This window comes from Hemitrygon akajei, chromosome 14, assembly GCF_048418815.1.
Source record: "Hemitrygon akajei chromosome 14, sHemAka1.3, whole genome shotgun sequence".
Lineage (NCBI taxonomy): Eukaryota > Metazoa > Chordata > Chondrichthyes > Myliobatiformes > Dasyatidae > Hemitrygon > Hemitrygon akajei.
In genome coordinates this window covers 65,109,335-65,126,290 of record NC_133137.1, presented here as the reverse complement: position 1 = coordinate 65,126,290, position 16,956 = coordinate 65,109,335, and the positions used below count along the sequence as shown (strand labels likewise).

The window sequence follows — 16,956 nt, the reverse complement described above, 5'->3', positions numbered from 1 at the left end:
TTGTAGAGGAAAATGAGAATCACACTTTAGAGTAATTTTGATCCCATTAATAACTTCCAAAATCTTCAGCAATGATTAAAAGTAATATGAACATTGGTCTGATTTATTTTCTCCCATTATCAGACCTCACTTATTGATAACCATGGATTTTTCAGTAGAAGTGTTGATGAAACTATTAAATTGCGTAAGTGTAAAGTGGACAGAAGTTTGCAACAACTGTGACTATGCAGTTAAATGCAGAAATCAGGAAGTTGCAAATTAAGGCTACATCCACACTAGACCGAATAAATTCGTAACCGAAGCTTTTTCTCTTCGTTTTCACCCTCCGTCCACGCTTAAATGTCGTTTTCCTCCCCCGAAAATGGAGCTTTTCTAAAACGCCCTCCAGTGTGTGTATATTTGAAAACGCCACGTGGGCAAGAGTAGTGTGGATGGGGTAACCGGAGATTCCTAGAAACGCTGTCATGACCTGCCAGAACAGATGGTGGCATTTCATTGTTTTCCCAAATGCAACTCCCACACAACGTAACAATTTCAGAACAAATGGCAATGAGACTGAAGCCAGAAGAGTTAGAAATGTACTCACCAAATACTTTGACCGATAACTTACTGAATAAATAAGTATACTCACTTTGCCCTGTTTTCTGTCCTTGCTTGTATGAAGGTGGTTTACCTATTATGCAAGTATTTCTCTGACAATAGATGTTTAACGGCCTAATGTAACATTTTATGGAAATACAAGATAACACTGATGCTGACATGTTTTATACATTTAACAAGGTGCTTTATTAGTGCAACAGAGTTAGTTTTTGAGTGTTTGTTGTCATCTGGGTCATACTGTCCGTGAACTCCCTGTCAATTGCCTCCATACACTCCAGTATTTGTTTTTTTCAGTCTTAAGTCCTGTGCGAGAGTCAACAGCTGTCCATCGTTTGGCAGTTTCCTTTTAAGTTTTTCCAGTCTGTAACTGCACAAATGCAGACATTCACAGCGAGTTTCAACACTAAACATGTTGCTTGTTTTCTGTAGATGTGTCCTGCGCATGCCCGGTAGGAAGAGATTCGCCCAAATACACGTTTTAATGTGGATGGAGGTATTTTTAAACCTGCTTGGTGTGGATGCCTATCGTTTTTACTTGAAACCGGTGTCTTCAAAATTATCCGGTCTAGTGTGGACGTAGCCTAAGCTGCTTGGCTGTACGAGGGTCTTGGTGTTAAAGTACAGGGAGGGTCATGAAGTTTATGAATTTGTAAACTCCACTTTGAAAAGGTTGTGGCTTGTCTCAGACTGTGCATGTTTATAATGGCCTGGTAGGTCTTAATTATAGTGAAATTACATCTGGCATCTGAAACAAATGTGGATTCTCAATTTTCCAAAACTCTGAATACTTTTTTTTAAAAAAAACATTTTTTTATTTTGGCATATTTTCTTTCTCTTCACCTGATTTGTTGTCAAATCAAATTTACGATAATCTGAATGATTATGCAAAGGGCTTGGTGTTCAGGCACATTGGAGGGTGATGCTCAGCTCAACAACAATTGCAATGACAGTTCAGGAAGTGGCTACATCTACACTTTCCTATAACCTCACTATCTAAGCCAAACAGTCAGTACTATGTTGGTATGATTTGCCTATCTGACTATTTGTGGTGAAAAATCCTGTAGTTTAATTGCTGGATAGCTGGGAATGTTTGATTTCTGGCTGGCCCTGTTTTCTCACAATAAAGTCTGTGAGTTCAAATACCAATTAACTACCATCTCTTCTCTTGGTTTAGCTCCCTGTGCAATGTTAATGGAGGTGTTCAGCTGTGTAGAAAATATTCATTCCAATCTCCAGATCTCTCTATTCTCTGGCCCTACCCCTGAATCTGCCTTTTCACCAATCTCCATTCCTGACTTACGGATTTATATTGACTTCAAGTCAATTCTTTAATAAGAATCTGATCACTCAGCTAATCCTGTCTCTGTGGCTTGGGGAAGGAACATCAATGTCACAGGAAATTTAAATTGCGAAGGTATGCTGAAATGCATTATTTTGGGATTGGTGGATTACTTCAGGCAACTTCTATGTGTTTAAGGCAATGATCTCTTTCTTTAACTCCGTCCATGCTGAATAAAATGCTAATTCTATGGGGGAGAAAAAACTCATTGCAGCAAACAATACAAAGCCCTGGGGCCACAGTAGGTGGCAAATAAATGTTTTTCCTTTTACAAGGGACCTCATGAGGATTATTTTGTGAAACGATATGCTGCAACAACATAATGAGGAATTAACATGGCATAAATGAAAGAATACTGGCGCCTCCAAAATTTTGTCACGTAATTATAAAACCTAGAATGGTATAGTAGAGGAGTAGCACCTTTGCTCCATGATGTCTGAGCCAAACATGATGCCAAATTGCACCAAATCTCTTCTGCCTGCACTTGCTCCGTATCCCTCTATTACTGCATGTTCATGTGCCCACCTAAAAGCCTGTTAAACACCACTATTGTATCTGTATTTAAGCATTACCACTCTGTGTCTACAAACACAAAACAAATTGCCTAGCACATCGCCTTTGCAACTTCTCTCTCCCCCCCCCCCCCCCCCCCTTACCTCAGTTGAAATGCATGCCTTCTAGTTCTGACATTCCTACATTGGAAAGAGATTCTGCCTCTTATAAATTGAAATATTCATATCAATCAGCCTTCTGCTCTGATACTCTAGAGGAAGATACCCAAATATCTCAAACTTTTTCTTCTACCTTACACCCCAAAATTCAAGCAGCATCCTGGAAACCTCTTCTGTCCCCTTTCTAAAGTCTCTACATCGTTCCAGTAACTGGACATTCAGAACTGCACAGTGTGAATGGTTAATTAGATTAACTGCCGGGGTGGTGGGGTGGGGGTAAGGTAGAGAAACTTCTAAGATGCTATTAAGCTTTTGCTTTAATCACCCTATAGCACTTTACAGAAGGGAGGTTCAGGAAAAGGCAGCTTACAGGGTAGGTAGTGTCCACAATGTTATTTCCACTAACTTTTATCATTAATGGATGGAGCCCTGGAGTTGCAGTCATTGGAGTGTACAGAAACAGGAGAGGGGAGAGAACACAACTTACGCTGAGTGAGCAGGATGTGGAGATGTGCTTGCTTAGTCTCACATACAGCCTCCTGTCAGAGAGGAAGTTTGTAATCCACCTGCAGATGGAACCTGGCAGATTAAGTTTGGAGAGTTTCTCTTGCAGTAGCTTTGGGATGATGGGATTGAAAGTTGAACTGAAGTCAACAAAGAGAATCCTTACATCCAGTATGCAACTGGAGTGTCGAGGCATTGTAGTGTGAACTTAACCTGTTCTTCAACAGATTTGACACTGTGGCCCCTGCCCATCCCCTACATGATTTATCTGTTGTCGACCCCCAACCAACACATACTCCACTCTCCCCTCCTACCCCTCCTCACAGCCCCCCATCCTGCTCTCGTGACTACACCCCCCGACACACCTGGAACCACCACAGTGGGCTTCACAGCTGAACAAGTGAGAAGACAGCTGAAACATCTCCACCCAAACAAGGCTGCAGGCCCGGATGGTGTCAGCCCCAGGGTGCTCAAAACCTGTCCCCCCCAGCTATGTGGAGTACTTCACCATGTCTTCAACCTGAGCCTGAGTCTCCAGAGGGTTCCTGTGCTGTGGAAGATGTCCTGCCTCGTTCCTGTACCGAAGATGCCGCGCCCCTGTGGCTCCAATGACTACAGACCTCCCACATCATGAAGACCCTGGAGAGACATGTTCTAGAGCAGCTCCGGCCTGTGGTTAGGCCACACTTAGACCCCCTCCAGTTCGCCTATCAGCCTGGACTAGGAGTTGAGGATGCCATCGTCTACCTGCTGAACCATGTCTATGCCCACCTGGACAAGCCGGCGAGCACTGTGAGAGTCATGTTTTTTGACCTCTCCAGTGAGTTCAACACCATCCGCCCTCTGCTGGGTGAGAAACTGACAGTGATGCAGGTAGATGCTTCCCTGGTGTCATGGATTATTGATTACCTGACTGGCAGACAACAGTACGTGCGCTTGCAACACTGTGTGTCAGAGAGAGTGGTCAGCAGCACTGGGGCTCCACAGGGGACTGTCCTGTCTCCCTTTCTCTTCACCATCTACACCTCGGACTTCAACACAGAGCCTTGCCATCTTCAGAAGTTTTCTGATGACTCTGCCATAGTTGGATGCATCAGCAGGGGAGATGAGGCTGAGTACAGGGCTACAGTGGGAAACTTTGTCACATGGTGCGAGCAGAAACATCTGCAGCTTAATGTGAAAAAGACTAAGAAGCTGGTGGTGGACCTGTGGACATGGTGGAGGATTACAAATACCTGGGGATACGAATGGACAATAAACTGGACTGGTCAAAGAACACTGAGGCTGTCTACAAGAAGGGTCAGAGCTGTCTCTATTTCCTGAGGAGACTGAGGTCCTTTAACATCTGCCGGACGATACTGAGGATGTCCTACGAGGTTGTGGTGGCCAGTGCTATCATGTTTGCTGTTGTGTGCTGGGGAGCAGGCTGAGGGTAGCAGACACCAACAGAATCACAAACTCATTCGTAAGGCCAGTGATGTTGTGGCGTGGAACTGGACTCTCTGACGGTGGTGTCTGAAAAGAGGATGCTGTCCAAGTTGCATGCCATCTTGGACAATGACTGCCATCCACTCCATAATGTACTGGTTGGGCACAGGAGTACATTCAGCCAGAGACTCATTCCACTGAGATGTAACATAGGAAGTCATTCCTACCTGTGGTCATCAAACTTTACAACTCCTCCCTCGGAGTGTCAAACACCCTGAGCCAATAGACTTATTTCCATTGGGGATGATTAACTTATTATTATTTAATTATTTATGGTTTTATACTGCTATATTTCTTCACTATTCTTGGTTGGTGCGGCTGTAACAAAACCCAATTTCCCTTGGGATCAATAAAGTATGTCTGTCTGAGTTCAGGACCAATGTTAACTGCAACATCAACAGATCTGCTAGCTCTGTAGGTGAAATGCAGCAGATATAGAAAATTGAGTTATACATTTGAGAAATGAGATGATGAGCCTTTCAAAAGTGTTCATTATAACTGATGTGAGTGCAACTGACCTGTAGTCTTTGAGTCCAGAGACCTTTGATTTTTTTTTAGAGACTGGAATGATAACATTTCTGGAAACACACTGGAGCAGTTCATAGTTTAAGAAACTGATTGAAAATGTTTGTAAAGACTATAGACAGATGATTAGCACAGTGTTTAAGGATGGCAGGGCAGACAAGGTCTGGGCCAGCAGTTTTCTTGATATTTTGGTTCCCGAACAACTACATTTTCTCTTCTTGGACAACAAAGCACATGGGGCACTGCTGATGGTCTAGCTGAATGGGCAATAGAGGGGTTCTTTGAAGCATGATCTGTGAGTCAAATCTGCAGTTGGTTTAACTCGTTTGGTTGGGTTTGTTAATCATTTTGCCACAGCTGTATACTTTACCCTTACACTTGTCTTCCCAATGTAAAGGAGAACGATTAGTTTGACTTGAGAATCAATTTGTGTACGAGAATTGCTAAACTAGTAATTTAGCACAATGCAGCATTGAGATTCAGAGTTAGTTCTTCATGGATGGTTTGTTTAGAATCAGAATCAGGTTTAATATCACCGGCATATGTCATGAAATTTTGTTAACTTGGCGGCAGCAGTACAAAGCAATACAAGAGAATATAGAGAAAAATAAATAAATGGATTGAGGTAGTATATAGATTAAATAGTTAAATTAAAAATAGTGCTAAAACAGAAATTTAAAAAGAAGTGAGTTTGTGTTAATGGATTCAATGTCCATTTAGACTTTGGATAGCAGTAGGAAGAAGCTGTTCCTTTATCGCTGAGTGTGTGTCTTCAGACTTCTGCATCTTCTTCCTGACGTAACAGTGAGAAGTGGGTGATGGGGTCCTTAATGATGGACACTGCCTTTCTGAGGCACCGCTCCTTGAAGATGTCTTGGATACTATGCAGTCTAGTACCTATGATGGAGCTTCTTTCGATCCTGTGCATTAGCCCCCACAGCCCCCCCAAACCAGATTGTGATTCAGCCTGTCAAAATGCTCTCCACGGTACACCTGTAGATGTTTTAGTGACAAACCAAATCTCCTCAAATTCCTTCTTTATAGCTGCATCGATATGTTGGGACCAGGTTAGATCCTTAAGAGATATTGATACCCAGGAACTTGAAATTGCTCACTCTCTCCACTTCTGATCCCTCTGAGAATTGGTTTGTGGTCCCTCAACTTACCTTTTCTGAAGTCCACAATCAGCTCTTTGGTCTTATTGACATTAAGTACAAGATTGTTGTGTATCTGAATCCCATTCTGGGCTTACAACTGTTCCAAAACGTAGCTTTCAGGGCTTAAAATCAGCAAATAAAAGTAAGTTGTGCAAGCACAATGTTAACAATTTGTATGTTTACTTTTGCACATTAATATTAGGATTAAATTGAGAATGTTTACAATGTATCTTGCCACATTCATTGTTTTCTTTGTTAACTAATTTTTTAAATTCCTGAAGTCTAATAGTTCTACCATTTTAGGTCAAAATTACAAATGCCTACAATCATTTTTGCATCTTGACACAATGCTGGTTACCCTAGAAGATTATAATATATCTTGAGTCAATTTGGATTCTGCAGGATTACTGGCGGTTCCAACTACATTCATGTTCACTGGACATTCAAAACATGATTGCATTCTTTATTCTAGTCTTAACAGCAAGGAACACAAGCAGGTGTTCCTTATTCTTTATATTTACACCATGCCATTGTTCTATACCAAAAATTTACATTGTATTCATCAATCTTTTCCTCTGAGGAGAAGAGTCATTGAAGATTTAGCCTGTGGATTAGGTTCTGCTTGATCTCCAAGAAGGTTATTTTATCTGGCATTGAATTAGTTCCATGAGAATTCTTTACTCATTGCTGTTCTGTAACAATTATACTAATATCAGGAATAGATTCATCATCACTAATTTCTTCAGTGCTTTGAGCTACGTGTTTGCTGTGATCATGTGATCTGCATGGAAAGTTCTGATGCATACTAAATATGTTCTGTACTACTTCATAATGTACAGTTGTTCATCTGCTCACTAACTGTTTCACTTGAATGGAATTGCTGAGAGTTGATTGCCTTTGGCACACACAAAGCATGGAGCAACAGAGCAAGATAAACATCATCTACGGAAGGAAATAAGCAGTTGACGTTTTGGTTGGAAGCCCTTCATTGGGGCTGGGAAGAAGGGCAGAATCCAGAATAAAAGGATGGGGGATAGTGAAGGGGAAAGCACGAGCTGGTGGTGAAATATGAGTCAAGTTGAGAGGGGCAAAGTGGGAAGGTGGCGGAAGAGTAGGAACAATGAGAGAAGCTGGAAGGTAATAGATGGGAGAGACAAAAGTCTGAACAAAATGGGCAGTGGGCCATGCAATAAATGGAAAGAGGAGGAACTAAGGGAGGAGGGTGTTGGTGATGTTCAGATCATGAGGGAAAGGAAAGGAAAAGAGAAAAGGTAATCAAGCCAGAAGAATAGGCAAAAGCAATGGGGTGGGGGGGGGGGAATCGCAGAGGGGAATGGTTACTGCAAGTTAGCAAAACCAATGCTGTCAGTTTAGAGGCTACCACAATGAAATATGAGATGCTATTCCTTTAATCTGTTTGCAGCCTCAACTTGGCAGTAGAGGAATCCATGGGGACACAGTATGGAAGTGGGAAATGGAATTAAAATGGCTATCATCAGGAGTTCCTACCTGTTAAAGTATTTGAGAGAGTGGGGGCTGGGATCTGGTCAAATTTTCTTTGGGGTTTACTCTTGAAGCCTTCCCTATGAGTGGGTATAGCTGCAAGGCAGTGAAGGTTTGAGATCAGAGTTTTACTTTTTCTAGATGAGCTGCCCACCACAGTTGATGAGCTCCATCTGCCTGAATTTCAAGCAATTATGGATCTGTATACATATATTCCTATGTTCTGTTGTACCCCCCAGTGCCTTATAGTTAACTATGTAAGTCCTACCCTCATTTCTCCCCAAAGTGCAACACCTCATATTTGACTGCATTAAATTCCATCTGCAATTTTTCAACCCTTTTTTCCCATCTGGGCCAGATCCTGCTGCAAGCATTGTTAGTCTTCCTTGCTTCCCACTACTCCCTCAATCTTAGTGTCATCTGCAAATTTGCTTATATAGTTCACCACATTATCATCCAATTCATTAATATAGATAACAAACAACAGCAGACCCAGCACCAATCCCTGTGGAATCAGAGGGGCAACCATTCATGGCCACTCTCTGGCTTTGTCCACTAAGGCAGTATTGAATTGTATTTACCACCTCATTCTGAATGCTAAGCAATTGAATCTTCTGGGCAAGCTCTCATTGGGGGTTTTTGTCAAAGGCTTTGCTAAAGTCCACAAAGATGATGTCCACTGCCTTTCCTTCATAAGCCTTTCTGGTGGTCCACTTGGAAAACTCTACAAGATTGGTTAGACATGATCTACCATGTACAAAGCCACATTGACTATCTCCAATCAGGCCCTGACTATCCAAATCCTTATAAATCCTATCCCTTAACATACATTCCAATGACTTATTCACTACAGATATCAGGTTGACCAGCCTATAATTTCCTGGTTTGTTCTTAGAGCCCTTCTTGTCTCTCCATTTACTTCAAGTTTGTTTGCTTCTACTCTTGGTTAGTCTTTACTAAGCATAATATGGTAAAGACAACAACTTATTGATTATTCTCTTGCACTAAAACCAGTAACATATTGTTTTAGAATATTTAAACAATTGGTTGCCTGATCTTTTGTTCATCATGGAGCAAAAGGAACCTGCTTCAAAGCTTCTTTTATTGTGCATGCAGATCTGTCTGCTGCCCCATTGGAAGCAGGATGATGTGGACAAGTTAATAAAAGATGATTAATGGTGTTACGTACCCCGTAACTGGGTCACTTACCAGCAAAGATAGAGAGGTTTGTTGAAGTCTGATGGTACTATTTTTAACAGTATTTATTGATAAAATACACAAAAATAATATCAATGCAAACATAGAGATAATATACGTCGTCCATACTAAATCTAAAAGCGCAGGTATAATAATAATAAGAAATAGCTCTATCGTTGTCTAGGGGATAATGTATTGTCCGATGGAAATATAAAAGTCACTTTAGTTCATTCAATCTGTAGGCTGCAGCCTTTGGTTGGAGTCAAGAGAGAGAGTTAAACTTGCCCATTCCTTTTATGATGTCAATCCTTCGAGAGTCAGTGGGGGCTGATTTCTCCTTTTGTGTTAGCTAAAGCCGTTCTTCCGTGGCAAGACCCACCAATTCCGAGGCAAATGGAAAAGGACTCACGTGGGCTTTTCCACTGGCTTTCACTATTACGCTGTTACAGGAGTTCTAGCGTTTCTTCTGGTGCATCTGAGAGGCTGTTCCCACAGACCCTCTTTTATCCTGACGCACAGGGTCTCAGATGTCAATCAGGGTGGAATGATGCCAGCCCTCCACCAACCCCCCTCGGTTCATTGCCTGGGGGCTTCGATGAATCGTACAGTTCCACACAATTCCATCTGCAAGAGATAATGGCCGTTATCTGTGGCTTTGTCTCTCGGAGGCCCAGGACACATTCCAAACATTGAGGAATCTGCGTGTCTCTCTCTCATTTCCTGGGTCTCTTGACCCGAATCAATAGCGATCCTGTGATTCTCAAAAAGGAGGGGGCCACAGGCGTAACAATGGGCACCTAATTTCACCAGAATTTCACTTAATTTGTAACCGGTTCTTGATCCCTCACTGCCCCTAGCCCCTCCATTGAAAGGAAATATCGTACATGTATATATTTTGCCAGGCCTCTTAAGAATTCTTTTAATGTTTTAATGCAGTTCTTTAAATGTTCTAAGCTATGGCCCCAGTCTGGTTAGTGTCTTCTCAAGAAGCAACCTTACTATCCTCTTCCCTGCTTTTCACTGCAGAATCTAATGTAATAAACACATCCTTAGTATTCAAGGCAAGTACACAACATTCCAAATGTGAGAAGTGTTTTCACCAGGGTCACCTTTGTACTGAAATCCACCTGTAATAAAAGCCAATACTTTGTCATTTCTTGCTTTTCCTACATGTCAACGTGCAATAATTTGTGAACAAAGGTACCCAGATACCCCTGAATACTAACAAATGTCAATTTTTCACCATTTAAAAAGTAATGACTTGTTACTATCATCTATCTGATTTACACAGAGGTTATTCTGCATTATCCTTACAAGCGACACCACCACCCAACTTAATATTTTCCCTGACAATTGAAAGTCTGCAGATACTGGAAATCCAAGCAACATGCACAAAATGCTGGAGGAACCCAACTAGCCAGGCAGCATTAATGGAGAAGAGTACAGTCAACATTTCAGCCTAAAACCCTTTGTCAGGACTGGACTTTAGTTTCGACCTGACAAAGTTTTGACTGTACTTTTTTCCATAGATGCTGCCTGGCCTGCTGAGTTCCTCCAACATTTTGTGTAGGTTGCTTAGTATTTTCCCTGCACCACCCCGTTACTCTGAGCCTCCCAACTCAAAAACGTTCCACATGGCTCCTTTGTTTTCTGTCCATTAGTGAATCCTCAATCAATAGCAGTGTCTTATCACCATGTCTATATTTTGTTTTTGAGGCATCTTACCAACAACTTGATAGCCCAAACACTACATAACCAGTAGTTTTCCCTTATGAATTCTGGTTATAATTTTTTTTTAATGGATTTATCAAACATGATTTCCCCTTTCAGGAAAGTTTGTTGACTGAATTCAGTCAACAAGCAATTTGACCTACAGCAATTTGGGCATCGAGGGAGAGAGGAAGAGGAGAGCCATCCGCAGTACCGCCGATGCGGCAGAGAGGGCCTCAAGATGGCTGTGGCTCAAGAGAGGGGAGCCATGGAGTCATGTGTAGCTATCCATCTGGACGCAAGCTGGGGTCTGATCAGCCCCGGCTGGGTCACCTGGAGAAGGGTGTATGATGTTGAAAGACCCAAAACACCCGATGATTCCAGGAACATCACTGATGATGTGTCCAGAAGCATCAGCAGATGTATGCACACAGCAGTCTTGTTGGATTTCCATACTATTACAATGCTATCGAATTGTTAGTAATAGATTGTATTATATTTCCTACTGACATCAGGTTAGCAGGTCTGCCCATTATAGTATACATTACACCAGTTGTATCATCTTCAAAATATCTGGATAAATGGTGAGGTATACTGTGTCCATATTAAGGGTGGTTCACAAAACACTGTGCTGTGGATATTTGTTCTTGCAATAAAACCATCTGCACCTGTTACATCACAAAAGACCTGACATCATTCAATTATCTTTCTTCTTGCAAGATATCTTTGCATTTCTGTGGAACTATTGTCATTGTATATTATGCAAGATAACAGATTTCTGTCTGTAAGTGTTTTGAAGTTCTGTCATTTTAGCATGAAATGCAAGCATATTCTAACTCCATTTCAAATGATATTGAACATGGGAAAAAATTCAATATGGAGGATGATATCCATGCCATGGTGTACTTAATGAAAATGCTTGAGGAAGCATTCTCATTTTCTTCTCAGTGCCTTTTCTCTTAATGCTGACCTACATTACATTTTGTGTAGGCCTTGCTTTAGAGTGCTTCTGAAATCTCACTGTAATCAATATATAGAAAATTGTCTATGTAGGATACAGATCAAACTAAAATATTATCAGACAAATTAATTTTCCTATCTTATGCTTTACATTAAAAGTGTTAACAGTAGCTTAACAGATTTTCTAATGTGCGAGTGTTGTTATTAATATGTTAATATGGAATTTAACCTGATTGAACAGGCAAGTCTCATTCTGTTCTGTATGGCATTGCAGTGACAATGGATTGAGACTGCATTTACCAGATTGTTGTGGTGCTTCTGCTGTCACTGATCATACTTAGTGATGTTATAAACTGCAACTTCTAGGTGAAAGAATTAAAAAAATGTGATAAATGCTTACTTCAAAATGAAAGTAATAGACTGTAAGAATATGATATTGTTAAAAATACATTTCTGTTCAAGCTGGTGCCAAGTCATATATCATTTATAAGCTTAAAAATAGAGTTTGAAGTGTGATTCATGAACTATAAAATGACTTAAATTGCAATGCCATAAACATAATAGTGTAAACTATTTTTATTACTATAGTGATACACTGTGGAGTGGGTCCTTTTGGCTCATTGAACCACACTGCCCAGCAAATCCCCCAATTTAATGCTAACCTAATTACAGGACTAATTACAATGAGCAAATAACCTACTAACCGGTAGGTATTTGGACTGTGGGAGGAAACTGGAGCACCTGGAGGTAATGCACGCGGAGAAAATGCAAACTCCTTACAGGCATATGGGAACAATTTCACTTTAATCCTTTCTGAGATATTGTAAATCAAATATACTTTGAACATACATATGTTTTCTTCAGAAATTACCAAACTTTATACTGATTTCTTTTACTTCTAGATTTTGCGACAGTTGTATCTTGGATCCAAACTGTGGCTTCTGTTTTAAAATGCAACATTCTAATGTAACAGCATCATCCTGTGTTCCTGTGAGCAACAAATCCGATACCAATGCTGCCTGGGGCAGGTACAAGACTCAAGTTGTGTATTTTTAATCTTTATGAATGCAGAAAAAGCCGATTGAAGGAGAAGCTAGATTGTATATTGGGAGAAATATGGAAAAAGAAAAGGTAGTATTGTACCTGAGTCAAAAGTGTGTTTGACAAAGAATATACATCCAAAAATATGAATCTGCAACCCTTTGTGTTACTTTGCTGTCTGTCCAAAATGGCCAGAATATGTGTGTGCTATTTTCAAATCTTTAAACATCAGCTTAAAGTAGCAAAACCGGGACAAGTGTACAATAATGCTATTTTAAATTAAGTTGTCTCCTGGAAAAAAAAATTGCTTGCTTCAAATATGGTGGGAGAGTCTAAGACCAGTGGTCACAGCCTCAGAATAGAGGGGTGTCCTTCTAGAATGGAGATGAGGAGGTATTTCTTCAGCTAAAGAGTGGTGATTCTGTGGAAGCTGTTGCCACAGGAGGGAGAAGGCAGGAGATTGGGGCTGAGAGGAGAATTGGATCAACCAGGATGATATGATGTAGCAGACCAAATGGCCTAATTCTGCTCCTGTACCTTGTGGTCAAACTGATAGCTTTTCAAAGGATTGCAAGTGTGCATTAGTGATAAACTGCAATTAAAATATCATTGTGGTCAAGCACTGTTAAATACTGAACATTTAAATTATAATTTTTTTTAATCCACATGGAATCAGATATACTAGCACTGACTTACTGTTTATGAGCATGAACTTGTTTTGCGGCAGTACAGTGTAAATACATAAAATACAAAACTAAATAAGTAGTGCCTAAAACAGGAATAACAGGGTCAAACCTTTTGACAGGATTTCGAGAAATTGTCTGTTTTAAAATATACTTGGTCAATAGAAGCAGCAGCTTTTGCCAACTCAGTTTTTGTCATGGCACTTAATTCATATATAAATATGCATAGAAGGTTGAACAGAGAAGTAGTGGTATACATTTTTATTGGTAGAACCTGAAATATTAACAATCATTTGTGCCAAAACAGTTAAGAAATCACCGTCTTCCATTTAATTTACAGCTTGCCGGGTTTAGAAGAGAAGACATGTTCCATCGTAGGATGGAATCAGAATCCTATTTCTTATTGCTGAGATGACATGAGATTTTTTTGTTTTGCAGTAGTAGTGCAATACAAAAGCATAAAATTACAAAACATTGCAAAAAAAAATGGTAACGAGATAGCGTTGATGGACCATTCAGAGGTCTTATAGCAGAGGAGAAGAAACTGTTCCTAAAACATTTGAGTGTGGATGTTCAGGCTCCTGTACCTCATCCCTGATGGTAATAATGAGATGATGCTTGTCCCAGATGCTGAGGGCGCTTACTGGTGGATTCTGCCTTCCTGAGCCACCGCTTCTTGACGATATCCTTGAATGTGGGGGAGGTTGTGCCTGTGAGGGAGCTATCTAAGTCCAGTATCCTCTGCAGCCTCTTGTGCATTGAAGCCTCCATACCAGACTAGAATGCTCTTCACTGTACATCCATAGAAATGTATGTCTTGCAATAATATTGAATAAAATATATTGAGGAACAAATTCAAGCATCCAAATATCAAATAAGAACTCTTACAAGTGTGTGTTAGTAGAATAATGCACAACAGTTTACTGTCTTGGTATATCAGTTATACCAGAATTTATAACAAGTTTCTTTCTATTCACTGATGGTGTTTGATCAGCTGAGTTACTTAAGCAGTTTTTTTTTACAATTAGAAGTTTTCTGCCTTTACTCACCTTTCCTTTCGTACAAAGTTCAAAATCTCCATCACCATCTGGGTGAAATGAAAATTTCTTCACTTCCTCTTCAATCTTTGAACAAGTTGGTTTGAATCCTTGTCCCTCCATAATTTTATTATGTATGTCTCAGATATTTATCGACAAAATCATCTTTCCTCATATGTTGTTTTTACAATCCTGTGGCCTAAGTAGTGTTCTGCAAAGCCTTAACTTGCATCCCTGCTCTTATTTTCTATGCCTCATTAAATAAAGTAAGGCCCCTTTGTCTGCCTTTTTAACCACTCTGTTGACCTTTAGGAATTAATGAACAAACACTTCAGCTCTGTTCCTGCAGACATTTTTGTGTTGTCCTACTCATTGTGTAGTTGGTTACTTTATTACATCGCCTGTCAGATCTCACATGTTAAGTTTTCCCACTTCCTTATCCAGTAATTTTTTCCTTATTTCTAAACTTTTCAATTCATGGTCAGCCTCAATACTCATTTTTGTAACATCGGACATCTTTTTCATGCTCCTTCATCTTTTCTAACTCTAAATCGTTCATCATCATGAGACTAAGTGTTGAGCCTTGTGTGAATCCCACTGTGGAACAATTTTCTTGCATTAATGTTTCATAATTTCATGCTGTAAAGAAAGCAAAAATCAGTGTAGGAGTATTACTTGACAACATCTGCCACTAAGCCACAAAAAGCAATACAAAGGCTTCAAATTTGCTTTACGAGTGGACAATAGGCTCAGGTTCTCATTTCATCCTTCTGATTATGGACTTGGTGATGAAGTTCATCAGTTTAAAATAACCACCTAAGCAGCTTAGGAGAAAGATGAGGAAACAATTTATTGGGCATGTTTAGAGCAGACAGAATTCAGCCATTGCATTATTGTTGATGGAAGAAAAGGAGAATGGTCCCTTATATACCCTATAATAAAAAGTTTACATTAATAAACATTCTCAAAAAGAATATTTTCACACAATGCTAATTAGCTGAAGTAAGGTTACTTCTCTGTGAATCTTCTTGTACTGGCTTGTCTATTTCCCTGGTCAGTCTCAGCTGATGCAGTCATTTGAAATTGCTTCTGATTTAAATTTGAAATAAATTTTAAATTATTAAATACTTGAATAGGTTTATACTCATAACATTGTTCTTCAACAAGGAGTATTTTCAAGATGTTATTTTGCCATTTATATTACATTACAGTATCACTTGCAATAATCTTCATTGTCTCTTACAGATGCAGTAATGAGTCTGAGTTTAAGAAAGAAGGAGTATCTTGGGCATTCAACTTCTGCCCCACAAAATATTCCTGGACAGCGTTACTGGGTCTTATCTTGTATCTTGTTTTTTTTGCACCAGGTATGAAACTTTTGTTGCTCATGTGGTCATATATTTTGTTATAAAGAACATTTAACAGTACTGCACAGTACAGACTTTCTAAGCCTTCTCTCCTACATAAACAAATCCTTGATAAAAGCAGTAAAGTTCATTTTTACCACTGCATATCTAGTTTCTAAAACTAATTTTTAGTGTAAGGAAAAATGTTCTAGGTACAGATGTGTGCTATACAACTTAACAAACATCCAGATCCAGCATATCTTCCTTGGCCATTTCTGCTGGCTGTAATAATGTCACATCATCTTCTGCCCACTTTCCTCTGCCTTCTGCAAGGACCATTCCCTCCTTGTCTCCCTCATCTACTCATCTCTCTCCTCCTATCTTCCCATTATCTCTCACCCCACAGTCCAGCGGTCACTCCAGATTCCTGTCTCACCACTGCTATTTACTTATTTAAAGATATAACACAGAACAGGCCTTTTTGGCCCAATGAGCCACATACCCCAGCATCTCACCTATTTAACCCTAGCCTAATCATAGGACAATTTACAATGACCAATTAACCTACTAGGCAGTACATCTTTGGACTGTGGAAGGTGTTACATGTCAACATTGCTTGGATTAACCGTGTCATTTAGGGGCGCCTGGACAGGGTGTAGGGGATGGTGTCATAACAAACGAGTGTAGGCTTTTTCGATTGAAGTCGGGAGGTTTCTGAAAATTTCTGCAGCTAAGCGATGCAACGGACTGTGAGCTACCAGCAAGAGAGTGAGGTGAGTTGAGTTAGTTGAAGAGTTCACTACAGCAGTGGGCATTCCCAATTTTTCTCTGTGTCCGGAAGATTGTGATAATTTGCGGCACACAGTGCATATTGGATACATGACTGTCACTTTGTATGATCCATACTCGGATTTCTGGAGTATTCTGTGGCGACCACATTTTGTTAATCCATACATGGATTCGGGTGTGTTATGTGGCGACCATTGGTGTTAATGAATATTCCGTGACTGTCACCTTGTGATATCCCTATGTGGATTTTGGAACTTGAGCATCACTTTGTTATCCCTGCATGAACTCTAGTATTTAAGTGATGACCACTCAACTTCTGGAATCTTCGGTGACTGTCACCTCATTATACAGTGTGTTACGTGACAATCACTTGTTCTCTGGAATTTTCCCTGATCGTCACCTTGTG

At 40.2% G+C, this 16,956-nt stretch overlaps 1 protein-coding gene across 4 annotated transcripts in view; it reads left to right on the top strand.

Annotated features, from left to right (window-relative positions):
- Nucleotides 1-16,956, top strand: part of LOC140738647 (proton myo-inositol cotransporter-like) — a 209,156-nt gene that overhangs the window by 124,194 nt on the left and 68,006 nt on the right. For all 4 annotated transcript variants that reach the window (XM_073066268.1, XM_073066267.1, XM_073066264.1 and 1 more), the window contains exons 7-8: nucleotides 12,557-12,682; nucleotides 15,661-15,782. In XM_073066268.1, the coding sequence (XP_072922369.1) occupies nucleotides 12,557-12,682; nucleotides 15,661-15,782 (248 nt within the window). The remainder of the gene's footprint in view (nucleotides 1-12,556; nucleotides 12,683-15,660; nucleotides 15,783-16,956) is intronic.